We start from the raw sequence: 26,597 nt of genomic DNA, 5'->3' as shown, positions 1-26,597 counted from the left end.
GCACAGTGTATTCCACTCTTTCAATGATTTTTTTTTTTTTTTGTAATATCTAATCTGAATCTCCCATAGTGCAATTTATGGCCATTTCCTCTTGTCATGCCCCTTGAAACATGGCAGAAGAGACTGATCCCCACCTCACTACAGCCTCCTTTCAGGTGGCTGCAGAGAGCAATGAGGTTCCCCCTGAGTCCTCTCCAGACTAAACATCCCGTTCCTCAGCTGCTCCTCATAGGACCTGTTTCCCAGACCCTTCAGTAGCTTCATTATCCTTCTTTGGATACACCCCAGACCTTCAAAAACCCCTTTGGTGAGAGGCCCAGAACTGAACAGAGTGTTTGAGGTGTGGCCTCACCAGTGCAGAGTACAGGGGGGCAATCACAGCCCTGGTCCTGCTGGGCACACTATTGCTGGTACAGGTCAGGATGGCATTGGCCTTCTTGGCCATCAGGGCACACACTGGCTCATGCTCAGCTGCTGTTCAAATTCCTTTCATTTGAGCAGCTCTCGAGGTAGTCTTCCCTAAGTGAAACACAGGGCTGTTGCAAAGATAAATTATTTGCAAAGACAATATTGAAAAGAGAATTTAAATCACTACTAAGTGTTGTACTTTACAGTCTTCCAAGCTGTGGTGGATTGACCCTGGCTGGACACCAGGTGCCCACCAAAGCAGCTAAGTCACTCCTCTCCTCAGACAGACAGAGAAAATAGAATGAGATTACCTGGCTTGTGATAAGGACAGGGAAAGATCACTCACCAGAGCAGCAGGGCATCCCACCCTCCGCTCCCTACTGCGCCCCAAACTTATCTCTTGTTACTTAGCCAGTCAGGTAACTCAAGCAGGACAAGCTGTCTTGTAGTGAGTTATTTTGGCACCATGGGGTTAAGGTTTGGCATCTCCCAGCTGCCAATAAACATCTTAATGTTGAAGTGAGATCTGGGGAAACAAGCCAGATTTCTGACTGACAGACACCTCAGTTTGCAACTATATAAGTCACACCAAACTTCCACAAAGCAGAAAACTGTATATTTTCCTGGAAATATGTGGAGTTTCTCCCATAAGTAGGGATGCTTCACTGTTACTCCCCAGGGATTAAGTGAAGGAATCTGTGCACATTATTGTTGTCTCAGTGGTAAGTTACATTCGACTCCTAATCAATACTATTTATTTTGCTAGCTTTAATATAGCTATATCCCTTGATATAGTGCACTGTTTTATGTTATGCTGCAATCTACTGGTAGTTCTTTAGTTTTATACTGTGTAGTAAGCAATACTGATTAAGATCTTTCATCTCTTATCTCTTGTCTATTTAATAAACAATTCATTTTTATAAATAGATCTGCTTTGCCATCATTAGAACCTGTGGGTCAGAATAATTCCTTAAATTTAAGCTTCTGCTGAACTCTGAGGCTAAGGTAGGGCTTGTCTGCTCTCATCCCATGACAACCAGTTACTGTCATGGACAAAACAGGCTTGGCTTGGGGAAAAATGTCAATCAAATGAGAGTAGGGTAATGAGAAATTAAACCAGTTCTTTTAAACCTCCTCCCTCCCTTTCTTCCTGGGCTCAACTTCACTTCTGAATTCTCTACCTCCTCCCCACGACTGGCACAGGGAAATGGGGCACAGGGGTTGTGGATGAGGCCTCTGCCACTCCCTCCTCCTCAGTGAAAGAGCTATTCATACTCTTCCCCCATTCCAGTATGGGGTCCCTCCCATGGGAGACTGTCCTCCATGAACTTCTCCAACATGAGTCCTTTCTATGGGCTGCAGTTCTTCCCAGCATGGGTTTCCCACAGCGTCACAAGTCCTGCCATCCAACTGCTCCAGTGTGGGCTCTTCTCTTCATGGGTCCACAGGTCCTGCCAGACCCTGCTGTGGTACGGTCTTCCCACCATGGGGTCACAGCCTGGGATCCTCCATGGCCTGCAGGTGGATCCTCCATGGCTGGAGGGAGCTCCACGGGCTGGAAGGGACAGCTGCCTCACCATGGTCTCAACCACGGGCTGCAGGGGAACCTTGCCATGCAAACCCACTTTTCCTGCTGGAAACTCTGGGAAGTCCAAAGAGGAAAAGATAAGGGGTGCTAGATCTGCAGGATGGTGCAGTGCCAGCTGAGGGTTCAAGGTGGTAGTGAAATACTCCTGATGTCTGTAAGACTGTTGTATCAAGAGTTAGTGATCCACTTAATGGGTCATTCAGGTGTATGACTTTCCCTCTCCACTTCCAGGACTTATGGATTCCTTTTATCTGTCTTGTGGCATCAGTAATCATGGAGTCATCAGTTTTACTTTGGGAACTGAAATTTGAAATAATGAAAGTGACTTCACTGCTCAGAGATGAAACTATGATTCTGAAAAACTGCTAGTGCAGCAGTGACATTAATAGTGTTTGGGTGTCCCTATATGTGTTTTTTACAATTTTTATGACATTTGTCACATTGGAGGTGTGGGGGAAATTAGGGCCCAGTGAAAACAAAATAACTGAGAAAATAAATTCTCTTTAACAGTAAGAAGAGCAACCCTGCAGATTTTTTAGCTGAGGAAATTCCCTTTGGGCATCTGCTGCCACCAAACTGCACAACTCAGTCTGCAGACCCAAACAGCTCTGAAGGTGACATTGAGAGCCAAACATAGCTGCACAGAAACAATTCGCTTGCAGGCTGATTTTCACTCTACAGAACTTGAAGCAAGTGACTATTCCCACTTTAACACTTTGAAATTAATTTTATACGTGGGGGAATACATCCCACAAAAAACCTGCTGGAATTCTTGGGGCTGTGAAACATTACCATAAGTGTTGCTCAGAAATGTTTCAAGGAGAACCTTACAGATTGCTGTGAATGACCCTTTCCAGGGTGTGTTTGCTAAATACAGTGTCACAGCTAGGATTCTGCTTCATGTTGTCACATATGTGAACATATGTGAAACTAAACCACTGAAGTTTGGTCTAAAACACTGCAAATGACACAATTACTCATTTTAGCAATGCACATGCCTTTGAAAACCTTCTCCCTTTAAATCTGCATTTGTACTTACAAAGTGCTTGCTCTTGATTCTTGGCTCAACAAAAGGCCTCATGTTACGACCAGCATCTTCCCAAAAGAGCCCCATTTCTTGTGCAACATATTATTACAAACAACACCAGGAGTACATTTCCAGTCCTGGTGAATGAACCTTTCCTGCTTCACTTGCATTTAAGAGGCCATTACCATCCCGCAGTACAATGGTACACTGCTATTTACTATTTAGGAATTCTGCATCCTATATATCAAAATTTCTTACACTCAGATATTTCAAACATAGTGATCTTATATTTTACAGACTGTATCAATCTCCTGTACAATGCCTCCATTCTGTGCTTGGATGGAAGTGTAAACAAAAATAGGAAAAAAAATGAAAAAAGAAATAAAGGCTGATTACAGAGACAGTAGCAATTTAACAACTCTAATCAACTCTCTGATACTAAACACTGGAGGAGACATATAGCGTGCAAAAAACAAAATGCAAGCAACTTTTTGCTGATTTAAATGTGAAAGGAAATTTGTCAGACTAAGGGCTTGAATGCTGGCTGCTCTCACACAAATCTACTGAAAAGCCAGAGCTCAACAACTGGACTCAATTTAAATTATATAGATCCCTTTATCTGCAGCTTAAAGAAGCAAAGTCACTTGGGGAATTGGTCAATCTGCCCATGTAGACATGGGTTCTAGAGTCTCATAGTGTCTTTTCCAAAGTGTTGGGTATCAATGGTGTTCTCCTCTCCTTCCCTTCACCCCAAATCCCCAGCCTAGCTGGAAGTCACAGAAGCATTTAACTCTGAAAATCAATAGTCAAGTCCCCCCGCTATTCCAGGAGCCACCAGCCCATCATAGGTCCATCTCCATAATCCCAGAGGAGCACAGAGCTCAACAACAGACAGGATCCAAAATAAGGATTCAGAGGAAGGACACCTTGACCAGATCCCTCCCAGGACTGTCAGGATACCTTCAGCCCTAGTGTCAAGGTGTGACACACCCCATGATGAGTTAACAGTGGATCACCTTTTGGACAGAGGGGTGTAACTACCATTGGGTATGGGACACATTATGAGATGTAGGTGAAGAGCATTTTGGAATAGCACAGGACTTATGGGAGTCTAAAAGACACAATTAGATGATTTGGGGAGGAACAAGTGAGGAAAGTAGAGGGATACAGAGACAATAAGGGCCAGGCACATGTAAATAGATCAGAATGCTTGTCTGGCCATGCCCTCCACCTGGTCAATGTGGCCTGTACTCTCTTCTGTTTTATATTATCATTCCCCCTCCCCTTGGCCCATTATGCTGTAGCTGTGTAGGTTCCTGAGAGACATTTCAATGCATGATGGTTAACTTGCAGTCAAAATAACATGGTCATCTAATGATAAAAGCAAGAAAAATGTGTGAGATAATGCGTCTTGTTATGTATGTTTGGAAAAATGGACATGCTTTTGGAAGCTTTTATTGATGTCTGAAACAAGCATAGCATAATAAATAAACTCAGAGTCATTGTCACCAGCCTGCTTAGACTGCAGTACGCTCCATCTGATTCAGAAATGTAAGAAAAGCCCTTGTTTGTCCCAGACCTTGTCTATTTTTCCACATTTATATAGGTGTGTCTAACAGAAGCTACTATCTCTCCTTACATTTTTGCCTGATTTGTCATATTTACAATCGCCCTATAATTTTCTTCACTTTTTGAATGTTATGCATTTTGCATAAAATGATGTACTTTTAGCTTGTCACAATTTGGTTTTTCTTAGTTTTTTTCTATTTCTGTTTTTTTTTTTTCATTTAATAGTGCAAATAGTTTCATTTAACCTAGTCATTCCATGAATTATAACTTTTCCTTACATAGATTGCTGTTCTTAGCATGATTTCCCTTAACAGAAGGCAGTTGGAGCTTTGATACAGGGAAGATCTGAGTCTGTGGGCTCATTTATGGCTCTGTCCACATCTTTATTTATCCTTACTGTGTCTTTTGCAAATAATCTCTATTGGTAGGAGCAGCCAAGCTGGCATGAAATTGCAATTCTATTTGATACACTAGTTATATTCATTTTATCAAATAATCACTGTGACATCTCACTTGTTCTGTGTTGATGAAGACCAACTATTATTTGATAAACATTTTGATAAACAGCTTTTCTTCAGTGTTTCAGACACACAGTAGCAAGCATTAGGTTATAATCTGAATAGTAGAGACAATGTTATTGTGTATTTAAACAAAAGATTATTCATTTAAAAATCCATGCTTCTATGTTTTAATTTTTTATGGATCATTTCTTTCTATTAAATTTATTATCTGGGACACACATTTTGTCATAGTAAACAATTAAGTTTGCCTTCTGCTTCTAAAATAATTTAAATTATTCTATGATTTTAATTAGGTAATCTATCATTATCTTCAAATATCTCCCAGAAGTATGGCTTTGATGCTGCTGGGGCTATCCATAAGGATACATCCAGCCTCCACTGCTTTGTGTCTCTCTTTCTTCCTTGTTAGTTTTAGAAAATGTGATAAAGGGACTCTTGCAACTCATTTTAGGACTTCTGTCTGTGCTCAGGTTACTTCTACTCCTTCTAAATTGTTAAGATACAGTTCAATAAAACAATTTTTCATATTCCAATAATAGTTTCTTATGTTGTCAGCTGATTACTTTAGATTTATGTCCTGCAAAGCAGAGTGTTCTTTCCCATTTTGCTTGTTTATAGTGATGGTCCCGACAGTTTTCCCTTTCCACTCATTAAAATTAATTCTTTCTCTGCTTCCAAAGACTCCAGTGTTGTAGCCCAATCAAACTAATGGATTTCTGTACTTTCTCTCTCAAATTAGGCTCTCAATTTTTATGTAGTCTCTCAATTTAGAAACAATTAAATACAAAGACCTGCAGAAGAGCCTCATTGAACAGCTACAGGGAAAAACCATTAGATGATACTCAGTGTTGACAGATGTAAATTGGGGCAGATTACAGAAACAGTCTTAGCCTTAAATACAGAACAGTGGGCTCTGACCTCACTATCAGCTTTCAAAGGAAGAGGTGTTAGAAATTTTAATAAGCACTTTCCTGAATATGTCAGTGTACTCATATAAGAAAACAAAATGGGAAACAGAAAGAAAACAGAAATGGGTTAAGTAAGGGCAGAGAATAAGAGAGAAAAATGTCAGACACCACTGTATAAAGCAGTAGCATTATCAGACCTTGAATATAACAACTTGAATCAGCTCTGGAGCCTCATTTTAAAGAATGAGGAATTGAGAAGGAAGACAGAAATGCAGCTTGGATGTCTAGAGATGCAGCAAATGAAGTCCCAGTGTATTGCTGCTGTAAATTAGGAAAGGTTACCAAGAAGTTATCATACATGTTTCATATATTGGCTTCTACTATTTGCTATCAAGTATCACGGTTAGATGAAAGCAGATAAAACATAAACGCTCATCTACTGAAAATTTTGGAAATAAAAAATTGAAATAAGACTTAAATATGTATATGATATGACAAAAACCAACCTGATCATTGTTTAACATTTATTTGAAAAGGCACTCCATGTGCACCACTAAATAAACTCAGAACCAGTGATTATTTTCTATATGTACATTTTTCAATCATTACTTCTTGCTGCATTCACTATTACGGGAAAGAATACCTTGGATGTTAACCCACAGGAATTCCTGACCTAAAACAATCATTATAATAAATGCTGAAGGAATAAAAGTCCTTCCTTTGATAATGTTAGTCAAAGTGACCTATTTCCTTTGCTTTATTATTTTCACTTTATCCTGTCTCCTGTTTCACAGCAAAGCACTTAGTAAATTTTAAATTGTCCTTCTTTTTGACCTGAAAAATTAATCAAATTATGGTATATGGTGGTATTTTTACAATCCAGAAAGTATTATTTTTACACTGCTTTAATATGCAAAATGTACAAAGTAATGCTTCTGTAAGCAGATGAAAAATCAAACTACAGGAGAAATCAATTTCTCCAAAGGAGCTCTCACTTGAATCTCTCAGTTTTCTCCATGTGATTTACTAAAACATCAAATGCTACCTGGTATTTCCCAGCTTCCCTGACTAAACTCTCAGCTTCTTTGATCCCTCTGTCTACCTTTCTCTGGAACTGTAATGAAACTGGGCTGGAACTGTAATGAAACCACACATGGGAAGGGTGATCAGCTTAGCCATTCTTTGCGTGTGACTGGATTTTGGGCTGTGCTTTTAGGTGGGGAGGTCGTGACTTTCAATGTTTTACCTTCAAAATCTTTGACATGTTTCTTATCACAGCTTCTATGAATGATAGAAACTATGGCCAATGCATGAAGAAAATGTTTCTTACCATCACTGCAGAGGATGCCAGACCTTCCATATGGACACAAGCAAACAGCATCTCGCCTGGACTTTGGAAAGCATGTAGCACCATTTCCACATGGATTTTCATCACAAGTTGCAAACTGGCAGAGTTTTCCAGTGTAGAGTTTAGGGCATTCACAATACCAATTTTCTTCATCACTGAAAAATTTAAATTACAACAAACAAACAAAAAAAAGTGTAAGTACCAAAATGCATTTAAAACAAGCAGAATAGGATTTACACTTAGAGAAAATCTGTGACATCTGACTTATGGTTTTAATAGATCTCTGCTTTAGTGTTCCAGGCATTAGACATGCCAGAATGCCTTACTAGGACTTGAGATGACAGCTTCTTTTGGGCTTAATTTTAAATTTTAATTTTTCTTTCTTTTGCTGATGAGAGATGTGGCTTTTCTAATGTCTCACTAGTTGTTTGTACTACTTCTTTCATAGCATAGTCAAAATAACTGCTACAGAAGAACAGGTCTTCTATTATGTCTAAAAAACTGAAAGCATGTGAGAACAAAAAATGGAAGTTACTAATTTATTTTGCAAATGGAAACACCATTTGTGTATTCAGATGCTACATACAGTTTGTATGTATACAGTAGGATGCAGAAAATCCTGAAATATGAACACATGCAGTAGTGATTAAGTTGAACTTGAAACAGAATGAACAGGTATATCTCTGCTATCATATAACTTATGCTCTCAGTCATAGAAAGATTATTAGAATAGGCAAGGATAAAAATAAGTTGTAACCAGACAAAAACGACATTTAGAAATGTTCATATTCTGGTTGTACCAATTTTATTTTATAGTACTCAAAGATAGCACAATGACAGATATGGTAGGAAAACCAAAGCAGATATGAAAACAAAAGAGTGCAAGACATTCCCATTTATGACTTATTATAAATATAATTTCACAAAAGATCTTATTTGTTTTTTCCCTTATATTATGGCTAAAAATAGATGACAGCTAGATAGGTCAATTCATGTGGTTGCTCAGTATTCATGTACATCTTCAGTATTGAACAGAAACATATCTGCCTTTTACTTGAAAAGGTCACATGTGCCCTTGGGTATAAATGCAGAAGACATGGTGCATGCTGTATCAAATCACACAAGAGGGAAATAAGTAAGTCTTGTGACAGTCCTTGCTCATAGCAGTTGATTAGTGTGTTCCTAAACTGACCACCCGCAGAGCTGGGGAGTGAGGATCTCAGCTTGAGAGTCTACCAGAATGAATCTCATGAATAATGCCTCCAGACACCTTTGCAAAAGAAAATTGCTTTAAGCTGCAATAATAAATTTCTGTGTGTAGCCTATTCTATTTATAGATCTGCTGCAGACAGCGTGAGAGGAATCTAAATGAGCTGCTGGATTGCTTTCATTTGTGCAGTACTGAGAATCCTGCTTTCATGGGTTTTAATATCAACATTACATAGTTCAGCTAATTAAAAAAAGCATTAATAAGCTGTATTATTCCTGGAATTCTATAATTGTGGGTGATGATTTTTAGTTATCAAATGTTTTCAGTTTTTTGTAGAAGAAAAAGTAGATCATCGCTGCTGACTGCCCTAAGACACAGACTTTAGTCTTCACCTTTAAAGAAAAAATTTCATACATTCTTTTAAGGACCTGTATATGCAAACATTGGCCATTACTTTTCATAGTCTTACTTTTGCTATTATGGAGAAGATTAAAAATAGCAGGTTTCATAACAAATGGTGAGTAGTTTATGGTTTACAAAATGAGCGATGTTATGACATTTCACTATTGGTGCTGTAAGATTCTAATAACAAAGAAGAGGGATTCCTGATAAGGCAAAGAAAACAGTTTTAAAGAAGTTCTACAAAACAATATAAAACTTGAAAGTATAACAGCTAACCACAGAGAAAGAAAATTATCACATCCATTTCACAAGAATTAGTATACAAAGCCCCCAACGACTTGTTCTTTTTCATAGCACGCTGTAACTGTACTAGGTTAGGAGAGGGACGAGATCTCCCATATTCTACTGAATTAATCTCAGATGCAAGAAACACACAATGCTTGAATGGCCAAAACTTCTTCCAGGAAGATTTCACAATTTCATGATGGCCTGCTACCCTTTATAAATGCAAGAAGCAAATGAAAGAGGGCAGAAAATCAGAACAGTAATATCTTTTGCCTATGCTGTACAACTGTGAAAGACTCCAAGAAAAACTTATTGGGTAATTACATACCAGAGCTGAAAAAAGTGAAAAACAAGGAAAATACCAGAATTTTGAAGCTGCAGAACAAGAAACAAATTTGAGTATTTTGTGGAAATGTGTTACATAGTGTATAGTGTTTGAGTTATAGTGACCATATATAGTGTTAGAGTTCAGATCCAGAGCACGGTTCTGCAGAAAATCTCCTGATTGTCCCCTGTTGAAATGCCTTCTTCCACACTGTGTCTCTAGAGTACATGAACTGAATTTCTTCCTGATGAACCTGCACCAGAAGATTGTCTTACAGCTCAGATTGCTTCAGCTGTATGGACTTGGCATTTGGACCCAGACCAGGTCTAGTGTGAGTCAAAGCTTCTTGAAAAATGAATAATGGGAATGTTGGGTCCTCAGCACTAATTGATTTGACTTGAAAATCTATGCCTCTTGAAATACATTACCTACTAATGTGGATGCAGATTTATAAACCATCAAAAGAGAATCATGCAGCCATGGTATATGTTACACACAAAAAATCCCTCCAGATTTTTCATGAGAGCACTGATGAACTCCAGGAGTAAATAGAGAAAAAAAACCCCAAACAACCCCTAACTATTCAGAATCATATGAAGGAAGAAAGACACAAACAGTGAAAACAAATGGGAGAAAAGACAGAAATAGTGTTGACAAGGAGTGAAAGAGATAAGAAGAGTGTTTCTAGAGCACTATCACCTCATGCCTCCAGGATTATGATACAGGGAAAAAAAGTGTAGGGAAAATGAACTATTGCCTGATATTCATAAAGTCCTCTGAAATGATAAGAGACATATTTTGTATTACCATTTCCCATGTTAAAATATTCCTTTGATCTTTGGTTCAGATATTAGATTGGAAAGAAAGTCGCCGAGAAATATTTGCATGAATATGACATCATATTGGTAATTCAGTAATACAATTTCTCTCAAATCAATGTTGCATCAGTGACCTGATTTAATGAAATCAAAATTTTCTATAATATTGACAGCTTTGGGATGCCAACCCAGATTATGGTAATTTATTTATTTTAAATATTGCACAATACAGAGGAGACTGGATTGTAATACATTAGTAATCCAGTCACAGCTGTATTTAACCAGCTGGTAAAACCCTGCTTTTGACTTAAATCAATTCTGTTTTTGAAAGAAAATATTATAATCCCTCTTCACAATGTGTGACAGACCTCATCTCTACTCTATTGACAGTGTTGTGTTTGCCCAAAGCAGAGTATAATTTTCTATATTTCTGAGCTTTTTCCATTTCTAAAGTGGGAGTACAATGAAAGCACATGCCCTTTATATATTTTTATGCAAGAGGGCTTCCCTGAAGGGAAGCACCCATTAATCATGATTTTAAGGTCCCTTCTAACACAAAACATTCTATGATTCTATGATTCCACGGTTCTACTTTGTGTCACAATGGGTTCAATATTTAATGACATAGATTCTTTTGGTGCCTTCATTATATTATCTGTAACGAAGCTATGGAAGTTGGAGGGAACAGCTCCTTCAGTCAATAAGTAGTAGATGTACTTCAGTTCATTTTCAAGGTACTATTATGTTTTGTACCACTCTTTTTTTTTAAATTACTGGAAAATGAAAGGACGATCATACATTTTCTGTTTAAGCTTTAAGTTGAATTATACTTGATGTAAAGATTCATTATATTGCTTTCCAGAAAACACCAGTACAACATAAAGGCAATTACAGTCTCCCTTTGAAAGCTTTGTGTAATAGACAAATCCACAGAAACTCTCTGCAGCCAGAAGGATAACCTTATCTCATCAATAATCTTAAAAATATCAAAGGACAATATATAAAGGAGGTGTTTCTTCCTTGTGCACAGCAGGTGTTTTTTAGTATATGATATATCTGCCAATCTTTCCTTCTATTATACAGCTACCAAAATCAATTCAGCTTTCATGCTGCTTTAGTACTTTTCACTCAGGTTTCCTCAATTATGGTATCTTGTCTAGCTCTGAATGCTTTTGTTATCTTTACTGTTTTGAATAGTTTTTTCCTCTGTCTGGAAGCATTATTCTGCAAGTTCTGTCAGTTCACTTTAATTTTCTTTGCCTTTCACTGAGAGAATTTTTGCATTGGGTTTGTGTGATCAGGTTTTGATAGTGGTGGGGACCTACAGGGGTGGCTTCTGTGGGAAGCTGCCAGAAGCTTCCCCCATGTCCAACACAGCCAGCGCCAGGTGGCTTTGAGACGGACCTGCCACTGGCCAAGTCCATCAGCAACCATTGCAATGCCTCTGGATAATGCTGCTAAGAAGTAGAAAAGAGAGCATGAGTGACAAAAAAGTTCCAACACCTTGCTTGCCCCTTGTCAACACAGGAAAAAAGACCATTGTGTACAAACTGATTCAACTCCAGCAGCAAATTTATTTATAGGACCCAAATAAAGCTTTATCCATCCCAGTCAGACAGAAATGAGCATCTGCTCTATCTTACCATTAAGCATATGAGTTTCCTTGAGCAAGAACACACTTTTTAAACAATATCTAAACTGTAGAAAGTTTCTTGCAGTTTGATTTAGCTGTGATTTAGGAAGGACAGAATTTGATTTATGGAAATAATGAAGGAAGATAAACTCTTGCTTATTGGCAGATTATCTATTTCAGACCTTCAAAAACGCCATTATTTTCAGGAGTTAGGATGGTTTTCATTTGTTTTGCAGCGTACTAATTGAACTTATTACCACAGTACTAACTTTTCAGGATCATGAAGCCTATTCTGGGGTCTTTTATAAGGACTGTTTAGACTCTATTTTCCACTCACTTGGTCAACATGCAGGATTCCATAACCCTCCCATGAAGGATATATATCCATTAAAATGTCTGATGCATGAAAAGTTCTGCCTGGTAACATGTCAGTTATGACCATTCCTGTCACAAGAAGATGCACAATTGTGGCATCAAGCACTTCTAGACACGTAACACTTAATGACAGATGGTTAAGGATCCCTCAGAAAAAGCACAGCAAGTAATGGTTGGTAAAAACAATCTATCTGGGCAGAAATCCATTCCCTGGCCACATCTAGGAAGGGAAATAATGATCTGTCAGGCTGGATCCAGTGCAAGAGCTATAATTAGCTCTGACATTATTCCTTTCCCCAGTCTCAGTCTTTTCAGTTATATCTACATTTTGTCCTTCCTCTTGTTTATGCAAAAAATAGTCAATAGATGTTGACATATGATAAATGTATTTATAAAAATGATTTTTTTTTAAGTTGAAAGGCTAGGATTTTGATAATAAAAAATTTGGACTATGTGAAACAGGTCCAGGGAAGCATATAAATATTTTCAGCAGCATAAGGTTGAAGGCAGATCTCTACATCTTATTGAAATCATATGCAGCCTAAATTCTGTTTGTCTTTCAAAAATCTATCATAATTCCTTATGACAGAAGATTTCCAATTGCTCTCAGCAGTCCCTAGGGCTCTAAACAGCCTTTGCTTCAATATCTCTACTATTTGCAGTAGGACTTGGGAGTGCCATACCCAAAGCAGTGACATTGAACATTGGCCTGCACCATACTGTTTGTTGCACTGCTTTCATTAAACTTGCATTGTATATTATTATTAATTTCTATTAGAAACTTAAAACAATCTTTAAGCACAAAACCACTAATTCAGTTTTAGATGAATTTATAGGTTGCAGAACTACATGGCAGTATTTTCCAAGATTTCAGCCTCATTACAGACCAGCTGCAGTTTGCTAGAGTAATCATGAGGAGACAGGTAACAAAATTGCAGGGCAAAATCTTTAATAGTTTGTAAAATAGCAGCATTTACTTTAAATACACAACATAATAACTTTGAACTAAGATGGCTATATTCTAAATCCAGGACTGTCTACCTTGGAAAGAGAAAAAAAATATGGTGCGAATCTAGGTAGTCATTATGCTTTTCTCTCTTTATCAGTTTCTTACTAATTTCTTTTCCTGTTTCTAAAAGAGGTTTTTTATTTATGTATTTATTATTTTGAATTTCCATAGATGAAACCTATTCCATTCTGAATTCAACTTACAGAAAGAAGCTTCCATAACCTATTTTGGATTACGTCATCACTAGCTCTACCAATTTGCAACTCTGTTAATCAGTGGCTCAGCACCTCTTTCATGTCTATTTAGCACCTATTACCTTTTCTGTTTTAAAAGCATTCTGAATCACAAGGGCTTGATCATCAGCACTTCTTTTAAGCCTGGTCTATGTACAAGGCTGGAAGGCACAAACCTCTTAAGAGTTCACATAAAAGGGTAAGTTAAGCTTTGAATTTGCAGGGCATCATCACCTTCCTATGGTGCATTTTCCCTGTTCAACTAATTTCTCATACCTCCTGGTAATTCAAACTTAGAGCCTTCTCTTCAATCCTAGGTACCTCCTCATGTCCTAGCTTCAACCCAGCCTCTGAGATTTCTGTTTCTAGCTCAACAAAATGGAGGTAATTTTTCCATACGCACATAACACAGTGTAATATTTACAGATAAGAACTTATGTTTATAAACATATATAATATATTCTAAGCTATGAACGAAAAGAGCAATTACTAAAGGCTCTGTGAAGAGTTAACAACATTGCAAGTGACCAGGTAAACCACAGCTGCTTTGAACTGGCAAAACCTTTTCCCAAAGTGAGTACTTTGGATATTTTTTTTCTAACTATCCTAAAAACACCACAAGAGAGAAATTCTGAAGGAATGAACTTCATGAAGGAAAACCTGAATAGAATCTTTCTTTGATGGTTCATCTTTCCACATTAAATCTTCAACTAATTTTTCTCAGTGAGTGCCAAAAGAACATTTGTACACTGATTTTTCATTTCTTAATGAAAACACAAAACTGGGCAAGTGCTTGGCTTTTTCTCTGAGCAGCTAACAGAGCCACAAGGTGGATCAAGAGCCACAACTCAGAAAGAGCAAGTCCCCATGGAGAGTGCTTTGCCATGGAAAGAAATGAGTATGAGTCATACTTTCACAACAATATTCTAGCCTTAATGAGAAAGTTGTATCTCTCCACTTTGCCTGTAAATCTTTTATATAGTTTTTAGTATTTAAATTCTATTAGTTGTTTACCCATGGGCTTTAGGAGCTTTTTTTTCCCTCCTGATTCTTTAAGTTAAGGAAGGAGAAGATAATATTCCTCCACATAAATCATACTTCAAACCAGTAGGCATTTGCAGACTAGCATCTGTGTTTGCCCAGTGGCCAGTGAAATGTAACCCTTTCTTCCTTCTGACTATGCATCACAGAAAATTTGATCCTATAATAGCATATACTAATGTATATCAAAAAATGTCCTTGTACATGTCATGGCAGTTAACATATTAAAATTCACCACTGATCTAATCAGTAAAAATAGCACTGCAGAACCCTGCCTGGAGTTTTGCACATATTTTGAAAGAGTATTTGAGCTATAACTAAAAGTTGTTTGTCAACAGAAAATATTTTTTCAAAATATTTATCATATATAATGTTTTTTCCAAAACCCTCCTTTTTTCAACCTCAAATGAAATTGATTGCTATCTATGCAGCATACCAAACTACAGCCTCTAAGACATGAAATCCTAGGAATGTTGGAGGCTGAGTTAATTTATATTAATTCCTATTTCTATTATCTAGACCTCATTATATTATATTATGAAGATTGAGGTGATGTATGAATGACACAAGCAATTGCATTTGCCATATATTCTACAGATTTATTGCTGGTGCAATAAAGATGGTAGATTAGCCAAAATTCCTTGGATGGTGCAAACTAGATAATGTAAATTTCCTTGCCAATGACCAAGGTGATTTCTTTCCCTCAGAAGGTAATTGGAATCTCAGTGCCTTTTCAATCTGTAGTTTCTTAGACTGTCCAGGGCCTTAACTCTAATACAGATAAGTCCTAGAGTTTTAAATAAGACTCTGGAAATTTCCCAAATAGCTTTTTACAACCTTCAGACTAGCACATCATCAGTTACATGATGTGGCTGAATTGGTAGGTCATGTTTGAAGAACATTGGTTGTCAGGAATCACCTCATGTATACTGGTACATAAAGTCTAGAGTTAAATCTTATCTCAGCCCAACAGTGGTGTTCATCACTGCAGGTGTATCTAATTACACTGCAAACATGGAATGTGTAATGCTGAAATCCAGAGAAGGAAAAAAAAAAATCTAAGTACCCTAGACCTTTGTGTAAATTAGAACAGGACTAGTAAAAATTGGCCTGTAACCAGTGCATCAGGCACTGCAACCTGTGCTGAGTGTAGCATAAAGTCTTCCACAAAAACAGAATAGCATTTTTCTTTAGTTCCAAAAAACCCCATCTCTTAAAGCTCCTGGGTATCTTTCCCCTGTCTATCTCTCTTATCTCTTTGAGATTCACTTTCTTCCCTGTGCAGTTCAGGTATTTTCTTCTGCTGTTGGGAATAAAAGAGGAAAAGAAAGCCTCAATGCTGTTTTCTTGTTCATCCTTTCTCTGGAGTACCACCTGCTCTCAAAAGGAGCAAGAAATTCTGCATCACAGAACTTTTGCTTATACTTTAACTGAAGTGTAGAAGGTTAAGGACAACTTCATAGATTCAGTTTGTCCATGGCTCTAACCAAATTTCCACAATTAATTCAATCTTAGCTATTTCTTTAAATGACATCAAAAGTAGGTCACAAAAACTGAAAATAAAAAGCAGCTAGAAAAGTAAGTGTGTATGAAGGACCAAACCTTGACTGCTCTGTCACAGTTTTCTCCTGCTAAAATGAAAGGTAGTGCATAGGAAAGTGCACAGAGCTTTTACAGAGTAATTGCTTAAGCTTACGCAACTAATTGAACATGAGAAGGACAAAAGAAGTACTGAGTACTAGAACTACAAAATATTGTCTGAAGTGAAAAGTTAGCAATCACAGTGTGCTTTCAATTTTGTTACAATATGCTTTCTATCAATAGCTTGGGTTGTTCCATCTAGTAGGTTGACCTTCTGGTTTGATTGCTGCCTCAGCTCTGAATTTCACACATTCCTGGATGATGGCTATGACTTATGAAGGACATAAAATGCCCTAGAAACTGTAAAATCAAATACTGTAAAACTGAGTGTTGGCATTTTTCAAATGTGCAAGAACTGTAACTGTTACAGTTGTCCCATTGCTGAGAATTTGCACAATTGGTGACACACCCAGAGAAACTGATCCAAAGTGCAACAGAGGAACTGAGTCTGATTCACAGCTGCTCTTCATAAATGTTACAAAAGGCCATTTGTTTACCATTTTCTCAAACAGACCTATCTTTAAGTTCTATGAGATTAGTCTCTCTCTAGCTTGTACTCAAGAGGTCAGATGAGTCAGATCATCTGCCTAATTTGGAGCAAAAACTAAATCATTATCTTGAAAAAGTAAACTACAGGAGAATATACAAGAGAGGGAAACAGTTGCATCATGACATAATTAGCAGTACTGTTATTTGCTACAAGATTCTCTTCAGAGAAACAACTCAGTTTCTCTTGATATGATGCTGACCCATTTCTTTATATTTATGTAGAAGAATAACTGAAAGTTATTCTGTCAGTCTGACTCTATTGGCTACCTAACCTTGCAAATTTTTGGGGGATGGAAATGAGCAGTTCTTTTAAATAAGACACTTGAAATTGTAAATCAATAACTGAATCTAGAAAGCATATGTAATGATCTGCATTTAATCATAGAGGATTTTAGAGTAGTTTTGTCAATAAAGCAGACAAAATATTTCATGTTATTTTCTGGATATAGAGTGTCTATGACTAAGATTCACCAGGGCAGTGCCTGTGACAAATATAACTTTTGAACGTGAATGATTTTCTTTACACCTTCTGAAAACTTTTTATTTTCCAGTGTGCATCAGTATGATGTCTCTCCATGTAAAATGAAAGTACTGGAGCAATTTCTGGTAACAGTCTGATATTACACTGCCTCATTCTAATGTCTGAATATTTTACAGATACTGCTCTTCACTGCTGGGTGGAGTGAGTGGTGCTTCAACCTCTAATACATGCTGTATTCCTTTGACAAAAACACTTCTGATTCAGTAGCAAGGATGGTGATTTGAAAAGTGTATCCATATTTTTGCCATAAAGTTTCAATGTGTCTGTGTCTAGACAGGAAAAGGAAGAGATCATGGAAGTGGAATTGGACATATTTGACTTTATTCTAATTAGCACTGCTACCACCTGCAGTGAACACATGGGATGTTTCATTCTGGCTGCTAAGTCTGCAAGGAAAAGAAGTCTTTTTTCAGTTTATTAGCATGCATAGATATTGCTACTTATTCTGTCTTCGTGAAAACTACCATAGCTGTGCCTTTTCTGCAACCATTATCTCTTTATTTTGCTTTATGGGGATGGCCACTATGTATCCATAGAAACAAGCACAGAATGAACTGCGATGCCTTGTGGTCACCTTTGTTTTGAAATTAGCACATAAAGAAACTATTAAAAAAACCACAAAAGAAAAGAAAGGATTTTAAAAAAGAAGGCAGAACTCTAACACAGCAAGAGGAAAGAATTAATTTTAACCCTTCATGTTTACTTCCTTAGTCAATTTCTAACCAATACATTGCAAAGGCATAATATTAATGAATTCCTTCCTTCCATTCCTTCCTATTCATTGATATATAATCAATGGTCCTATAAGTGAAATGCACATTAGAGCTAGTAAGGGCAACTGACACCTCAGTTAGGCTGTGAAAGAAACTGTTTGTGGTTGCAGAATGATTTAATAATTAGAGTAGGTGCTTGGAGTTTTCCCAGGCTTTCAGGCTCTCTTGACCAAATTATGACAGCACTATTGAAAACAGGTGATCTTGAAAAATCACAGCTTCTTGTACACTGTAACACAAATAGGCATCATTAAAATCAGAAATTTAATTTAAATTCTCAATTGAGAGAAGGTGAACTGGAATTCCATTCTCTACTTCTTGACTGCTTTGCTTTAATATTAAAGATTTATTGACAAAAAGTAACCCCAGAGTACCAACTAAACCTCAGTTTTCCCAATTTCTTCTATATGCCTCTTCAAAGGTAGGGGCAGATTATACCAATTATTCTGGTTATGCAGATTATTCCTGGTTCAGAACAACAGACTCTTTCATGCTTCCACTGCTGGCTTCAACATTCTTAGTTTCTAAAGAGAAGGGGAAAAATGCTCCCAGAAATCTTCCAAGAACTTGGATATTTAAAGGCTGACGTAAAACGGGGTCTGCAATCTAAAAGTTAATTCAGACCTGTACCATAAATTTCCCTAGAATCCTGAAAAATTGATAGAATCTCAGGTTATGTAGCAAAGTAGTTATGTATTCTTTTTCTTTTTTTAAAAGTGTAAAATTTAAAAATACAAGTGTTATCTGTGCTATCCAAAAGAATTACATAACTCAAAAATGAAAACATTTTCTTTGTTAACTGATTCAATTTTCTGATGTGCAGGGGTTTTCTACAGCCTTTTAAAGACATTCAGAACTGGAAGGTAGTTCCCTGGAGTCAAGGTACATCTGAATAACTTTCACATCAAAGAACGTTTGTCTTGAAACTCCCACCTGTAACTGGGTTTCCAACACAATATTGTTTATTGTGTGGAAGGGTCAGACCATGGTGGGAATGTTCAGTCGTCTGAACCAGTTGACTGGTTCCATGAGGATCATTAACTTATCACATGCTTTAATGCAGACAATGATATGACCTCTATGAAACCACTTAGGAACTACAGAATCTGGTAAAGCAGCTGAATTTTTTGATGCATGTGCTTCTTCTCTTTGCAAAAACAAAAAAAATTCTTGCTTTACTGAAGGTCATGTAATGCTGAAAAGTTAATATTAAAAAATATACTGTTGAGTGACAAATCAGGATGTGATACAAATCAAAAGACTCCAAAATCAAAATAAGAAATAGTAGACTTGTCTGCAGCGTTGATAATTACATTTTTTGTGTATTGGATATTGAAGGAAAGGGTGCTAGAAAGTGGGAAATCCTACTGGTGCACAGCTATCATTGAACTGTTTACTCTGCCATATATAAATTCTGTACTAAATTGGTGGGCATTCAGTGGTAGAAAAGCAGTAAATGAAATATTGTCATCAAAACCAAATATAGTGTATTGTTTGCTTTCTTTTAAAATGTTTTAAATTAAATGTGTAAAATCCTAACTTTGTTAACATTCCCTTAGAACATTTTATATGTGATCAATGTAGTAGTGGAATATCATAACCACTGATATAAATAGGGCAGTTTGACATTGTATCACCTGTGAGATAAGCTCTTTAAGAGATCTTTGACTAGAACTGATATAAACCATAGTTGATTATAAACACTTATTAGTGTTTATTATTTTCTGCTGAACTATTTCAAACATAAGATCAACAGTGGAGTTAACTACTATCTTCTATTAAAGAATGAGCAAATTCCCTTAAAATCTCACTTTCCTATTGTACCTACACTATGATTTTTTTTAAAGGTGTTAAAGAGAAGAGTAACTGAACCATTTTAAAATATGTTGAATATTCATCATATTTTCTTTTGTTAGGCTGAAGTAAAAATTATCTCACAGCGATGTTTGTGGGATGGGGATCTCTGTCAGAGGTTTCTGCTAATGCAGCTGAACATTTCCATTGGGACTGAATCTGCTTGATAATTGTGGAGAAAGCAGAGTATGAACAGCTTCCGTTGCAGTTGTTGGCCTGAGTCCTCCAAGATTTTACAGTGCACAAAATAATTTCTGGCAGAAATTCCTGTAACTCATATGGCTACCCTTAAGTGTATTTTCTGTGTGTAATATCATTCCATGTCTTTCAGTATTATCTAAAGCAGTGTTTGTGTGCCAAGGTATCATTTATGTGCTTCCTGTGTTCCAGCACTTTCTGTGAGACTGGAAATTGCAGTACTGGAGGAATGGGGTGATTCATTGTCGTGTGTTTCTATGGTAAGATTTTCTGCTGCTGTAATTGTCCAGCTCCACAGGTGGTAGCTATGGCAGCATCACTTGTGCAGAGAGAAAACCATGCAGCTTCAGATGTTTTAAGGAAGGTTAAGTGTTTTATTGTTAAAAGCAGTACCATACAGCACACCACCTATATATGGCATTAATTACACTGTTACTCTTAAAGACTAGCTCAGACACAGTGGAATTATTGGTAATAAATGCTAAAACCAGAAAAAAAAATAGACATGGAGTGAATTTACTAAACAAAGAATACTTGAAGCTGTACAAATAGAAATTATAAGTGAAAGATATACAAAAAATGGTAGACATGGCTTTAAAAAGTATAAATTATATGCAACAGCAAGAAAGATATTGGTATATTTGTCCACTTTATCTAAGGGCCACCTGTATCTCCACAGTGGTGCAGCTATGCCATAAAGAGGCAACCTAATCCATTTAACACAGGACTCCATAAATCTCAAATTTTAGGGAAGACAAGAAAACCAGATTTTTTTGAAGCTCCTTTAGCATTCTATTTGCTATTTATCAATTTTTTTTTTTTTATATATAGCTATGGCAGTATGATTCAGTAAGATGCAAAGAGCACTAGAACCATGAATTCATCTATGAATCACGAGCATAAATCACACAGGATCACAAAAAGTACATTAATCACTCCTTCCTCCTACGTCACCACCTGCCAGGGCATGGCCACTAATGTGCACTCTCTCATTCTTAAGGAGTTGCAGGCAGTGCCTGAAATAGTATTATGTCCTATTTTATGAAGGTTAAGTATCCTGGAGAAAAGGCATTATCCTCTTACTACCCAAGCTATTAACAACCTTCATCCCTCATTCATCATAATTTCAACGAATGCTTTGCTCTGCAGTCACGGTGCACTCCTGCCTGCCAGGAAATGCAGCCTTGTCTGAAGACAAGAGTGTAACCTCAGCACATTAGTACCACCTGTCATAGTGCAACAGCAGAGCTTTGTGAATGCACACCAGAGACCTGTGAGAAAGCCCCCTAACACAATTTATTGCAGCCAATCTGATGACAAAAAAAAAAAAAAAAAAATCCTTTCCCATTGTCCCAGAAGAAATTGACTCAATGTTCACAGAGGCTCTCAGGATGCACAGCTGTGCTCTGACCTGTCAATGAAAACCAGTGATCTCCCAGCACGAGTTGTGGCTGATGAGGCAGTATCACACATGCTTTGCTTTATGAGATATGAAAAAGAACTGGTGATCTATCTGAGTCATTTTTGACATATCTTACCAATTCACCGGAGAAACTCAGAACCCTTCCTTCAGGCAGGCAAAGCTATACTCCCTTTTAGCTTACGTGACATGAATTCCTGAAATGGAATATTTTTGCTTCAAAGAACTGACCTGTGGCCAAGCACTGTGACACCAGGCTATGTCTTCTCCCCTGAAACAGCACAGGTTAGCAGAAGCACATACCATTTTTCTCTTTTACTATACTTGTTATATATCCAATTTTGCACTATTATGAGCAGCAAAGATAAAAGAGGTGAAAAGAGGTGTAGCAGATGAGAGCATCAGGCTCTCAACATTTATTCCAGCTAGCTGTATTGGAAAGAGTTAATTTACTGCAAAGCAGAAGGCGTGTTGCTGTACTGTGGATTTGAAACTGAAACAGTGTTAAGGTGTCAATGTTTATCTACTGCAAGCAGTGCTTGCACAGCATAAGGTTTTATGTTTTCTCACTCTGAACAGGCTGGGAGTGGGCAAGAATTTGGGAAGGGACTCAGTCAGGACAGCTGACCTGAACTGGTCCCATAATCTAATGGACTGTGCTCATCAGTGAAACCTGGGAACTCATCTTTCTAAAGTAGCTGTTGCTTGGAGACTGGCGGGGCATTAGTCTGCTGGGGGTAAATGATTGCTTCTGCATAACTTGTCTTTTTCCTTTGTTTCTCTTAATTTATTAAACTGTCTTTATTTCAACACACCAGTTTTCTTGGTTTTGTCTTTCCATTTACCCCCATCACTCTGGAGGTGAGTGGGTAACTCATTTGGGGGTTACCTGCTGGCCAGGGTGAACCCACCCCACTGAGTAAGTGACAAATTCCAAATGTGTCTGGGAGCTGCAGTGTCAGGAACTGCAATACAGGCACTCTACAGAAGTTTGCATTTGGCTAGGTACCCAAGGACAAATGATCTGGCCCAAAGACTGGAAAATCTGGACTTTGCAAGGGACATTAACTTCCAGCAATTCTTTTGTGCTTTGATAACAACACACATTTGTCAGAGTGAGTTCACTAGCAGGTCAAGATTTGTGTGACAACCAGGTTGCAACACATTTAATCAAGAAATAGAGAGTAGAAATGATGCCCATCCCTAAAGGTTTTCATACTCTGAATGTGTTGCTGCTGGTCCACAGCAGACTCCTTGCCCAGGTTCTGTGATGGTAAATGCAGCAAGCCCACTCCCCTGGAATCTGTAAAAATCCCAGGAGCATTCCCACAGAGCTGTGAGTAAGTCCTGTGAATACAGAAGTGCAACTGAGGGGGTCTGAGCCCCCCGGGCTGGACATCTGTGGAGACGTTTTTGCTTTTCCTGGTGTAGTCCTTGAAATCCAGGAACAAAAGGACCACAAGGGAGGTAGGCTGCATGCTATTGAGGGGTGCCATTATCCTGTCTCTGACAGTGGACATCTCACAAGGAAGGATGGTTTTAGTGCAACATTAGGTGACATTCATCACCCCATGAGCCGCAGCAAAGGACATCTAGAGACAGATGTGTTTGACAGTCCTTAACAGGTATTCCTACACTAACATGTCTGATCATTTTATAAACCTATGTCAGCACCTACATTGTGTTGCGTTATTCCACTGCTTATGTATGAAATATTTCTTACCATCTACCTCTGCTCTCTTTGAATTTTTTATCTCTTTGTTTTTACATGATGTACACAAGTTTTTCCATTAGAAGGCAAATAATTAATGTATGTTTGTTTTCTTATATCTCTCATGATGGTGTAGATGTCACTCTTCAAACAACCCTTTTCCACACCAGAAAACTTCAAAGTAATCTGGAAAAAATCCATTTCCTCCATCATCCTTCTCTCTTCTTTTCTTTTAACCTCATCACTAGCCTTTTTGAGAATAAAGTGACAAAATTAATGAGAAGTAATGGAACTTTATCAATTAATATTTATGCATCATGACATTTTTCCTCCTTACCTTCTAAGGATTACTCTTTACTTTTATAATTGTCCCTGAGCACAGAGCTGGTCCATTTAATTGATTATTTAGAAATTGTTTCAGAGAATATTAGAACCTATAAAGTACCAGAACCTTTTCTGAAGGGCAGCTGCTGGTTGAGAGCCCACCTTCCATTTGGACAGTTAGGATCTTCCCCTCTTTTAATGTGCTTTACTTCTCAGTATGATTTACTTTTCAATAATTTTCCATACATTTTATTTATCATATTTATTATCCCCAATGTGGAACCTAGATGAGATCAATCTCTTGATGCTGTGGGATCCTGCAAGAATGTTTGAATTGGTGAGACTTGTTGGCAATGGTACCTACGGGCAGCAGTTTTTCTTCCAGTCAGAGAAGAGAAGGAAATGAGGACACATGGGGGAAAACAACATGGTGGCACCAAGATCAGTGGAAAAAGAAAGAAAGGAGGTGCTGCAAGCATTGGAGCTGAGATTCCTCTGCAAGCCGTGGTGAGGACCATGGTGAAACAAACTGCCCCCCCTGTAATCCATGAAATCCATGGGGGATGCAGAGATCCACTCACAGCCCATGGGAAAAGCGCTCATGCCAGAGTGGGTAGATGCCAAGGAAAGCTGTGATCTAGTGAGAAACCTGAACAGACAGAGAGGGTCCTTGCTTCCAGAGATAGAGAAAAGGAACCCTTACTTCCAGACTAGAGCAGCCTGTCCTTAAAAGACTGCACCCTGTGGAAGTGACCAACACCACAGCAGTTTTGAGAAGACTGTTTGCCCATGGGAGGGATGCCGTAGCACAGCAGAGAAAAGCATCTCTCCCTGAGGGAAGAGAAGAAGATTTTGAGTGACAAACTGACCAAAAACCCCATGCCCCATCTCCCTGCATTGTTGGTGGGAAGAGGGGAGGAGCTAGGGGGGAAAAAAAGGTGTTTTACAGACTTATTTTGCTTCTCATTACTTTTCTTGGACTATGCTAATAATAAATTTACTTTATACCTTTACATTTGAGCCTATTTTGGCCTTAGAGTGTTCTTCTTCCTATCTTTGTCTCAGCTCATGAGCCCTTTTACAATTTTTTTCCCTCTCCTCTGCCCAACGATAGCAGTAGAGGGTGAGCAAACAACTTTCATGAGTGACTGGTGTTTGGCCAGTGTGAAAGTACTACATCCATGGGTCAGCCTTTAGAGGTAAAGGATGGGATAATATCAGAAAAATATTACAGTGGACCCTGAGCTGGGCCAAAAACCAAAGTGCAGCAGAAAATATTGTATGGATGCCCTTCTTACCATGAACTTAAGGAAGATAGCAAACCTCTGTATCTAGTGAACCACGTCCTAACTCCTTGGCATAAGTGAACTAAAGGTGGTTGTTTTTTTTTTTAATACTTCAAATTCTTGAATATGAAGGAGAACAAGTAAGCAATATTAATGCACCAGACACATGCTTATGCTGGGTTAAATGATGTCTCTGTTATAGTGTAGTTGCAATTTTGTAAGGACTTAAGGAGCACAGTTGCCTGTCTCAAACACTGTTAAGACCCCAGAAGTACTTGCCATGAGATAAATGCAGAATGGAGCAACAGAATAGTGCTAACCTCAGGCCTGGCAGAAGCAAGGTCTGCTTAGCACATCCAGACAAAAATTCCTTCTGTTGCAAACTGTGAAACTCCTTGTAGGCCTGTCACCAGCCAAAGAAAGGTGACCCCAAGTTACGGGGCAGATGGCACCTGTGAGCACCAGTGGCCACTGAAGCCCCTGGAATAGACCTGTGGAGACCTGGAACTTGGACTGTAAGCGAAATCACCACAGTGGGAACTTGAGGTAAGATAAAGGTACCATTGTATGGATGCTATCTCAGACCTAGGGAGAGGTTAACAAGGCTGGGGGAGAAGAATTTGTCACTGATAATGGACACAATGAATACAGAATTTAGAGGGTACAAGGAAAGTCAACTCAGGAACTGTGCTGAATCATCTTTGATTGGTTACATGGTAATTCCAGTGAGGGGACATCATGGCCTCCAACTCATGGCCTAGTGACTCATTAATGAATTAAATCAAGTTAAGAAAAGCCCACTTTCTGTATAGTAAAAGCAGTGAAAATTATGTTGTGCTTATTATGTCATACCCTGCCTGTCTTACAAAGCTGCTAAGTATAATCTAAGATACTTTGAAGTAAATAGTGAATAAAATAATATTAGGTCTGTTTCTGACTGTGTTTCCATTCAAGGCAGATTAAAGCAATTTATCTCAAAGAGCTGTTGTGCAGAGATGATGAGGTTACAAACATGGCCTAATTGTAAAGGGCCATTGGACATTTCTGGAATATTAAGGAAGACATTATTTTCAGTTAAGCTTGAAAATGATGATAAGAAAACATGACATTCACCTGGAATTTTGTATATGTACATTTTCATCTATCATGTCTTTTTTTTTTTTTCTAGAAATCAGCTAATAGAGCTGCCAAGGCAGACAAAATTGCTAACATTTCACACAGATTTTTTGCTGTCTAGTCTCAAAGTGTCAGTAGCAATACATTCAGTGTTAAAAATTTTCTATAGGCAGAGGAGTCTCTTGTTCTGATGATTATTATATGTGTCATTCTTTTGGTGGGAAGTTGCCAATGAAAATTACTTCTGAAAACTGGTAAGAAAGCAAAGAATGAAGCTGCCAAAAGCTGCTGGTCATTTGCCTTTTGAATAAATGTTTCTGAGGCTCATTAATGTTCACTTTCTGATAAGTCCTGCTGTATTGATGCTGAAGATGAAGTAGGATTAGAATGTGCTACAAGCACTGGGAAAAAAGACTTGCTCTTGCCCAGATTTTCAGACCTTGGGCAAATCTCTCAGATGTTTTCACAAAAGAGAATACTTAAG

General features: G+C 37.9%; 1 protein-coding gene across 1 annotated transcript in view; it reads right to left on the bottom strand.

The window, feature by feature from the left end:
• Positions 1–26,597, bottom strand: part of EYS (eyes shut homolog) — a 702,981-nt gene that overhangs the window by 46,970 nt on the left and 629,414 nt on the right. Inside the window, exon 41 of the mRNA XM_059842660.1 lies at positions 7,352–7,524. Within this exon, the coding sequence (XP_059698643.1) occupies positions 7,352–7,524 (173 nt within the window). The remainder of the gene's footprint in view (positions 1–7,351; positions 7,525–26,597) is intronic.

The sequence above is a fragment of the Haemorhous mexicanus genome, chromosome 3, assembly GCF_027477595.1.
Source record: "Haemorhous mexicanus isolate bHaeMex1 chromosome 3, bHaeMex1.pri, whole genome shotgun sequence".
NCBI classification, from domain to species: Eukaryota; Metazoa; Chordata; class Aves; order Passeriformes; family Fringillidae; genus Haemorhous; species Haemorhous mexicanus.
Note: the sequence above shows the minus strand (reverse complement) of the source record. Positions and strands in the feature narration are given on the sequence as shown.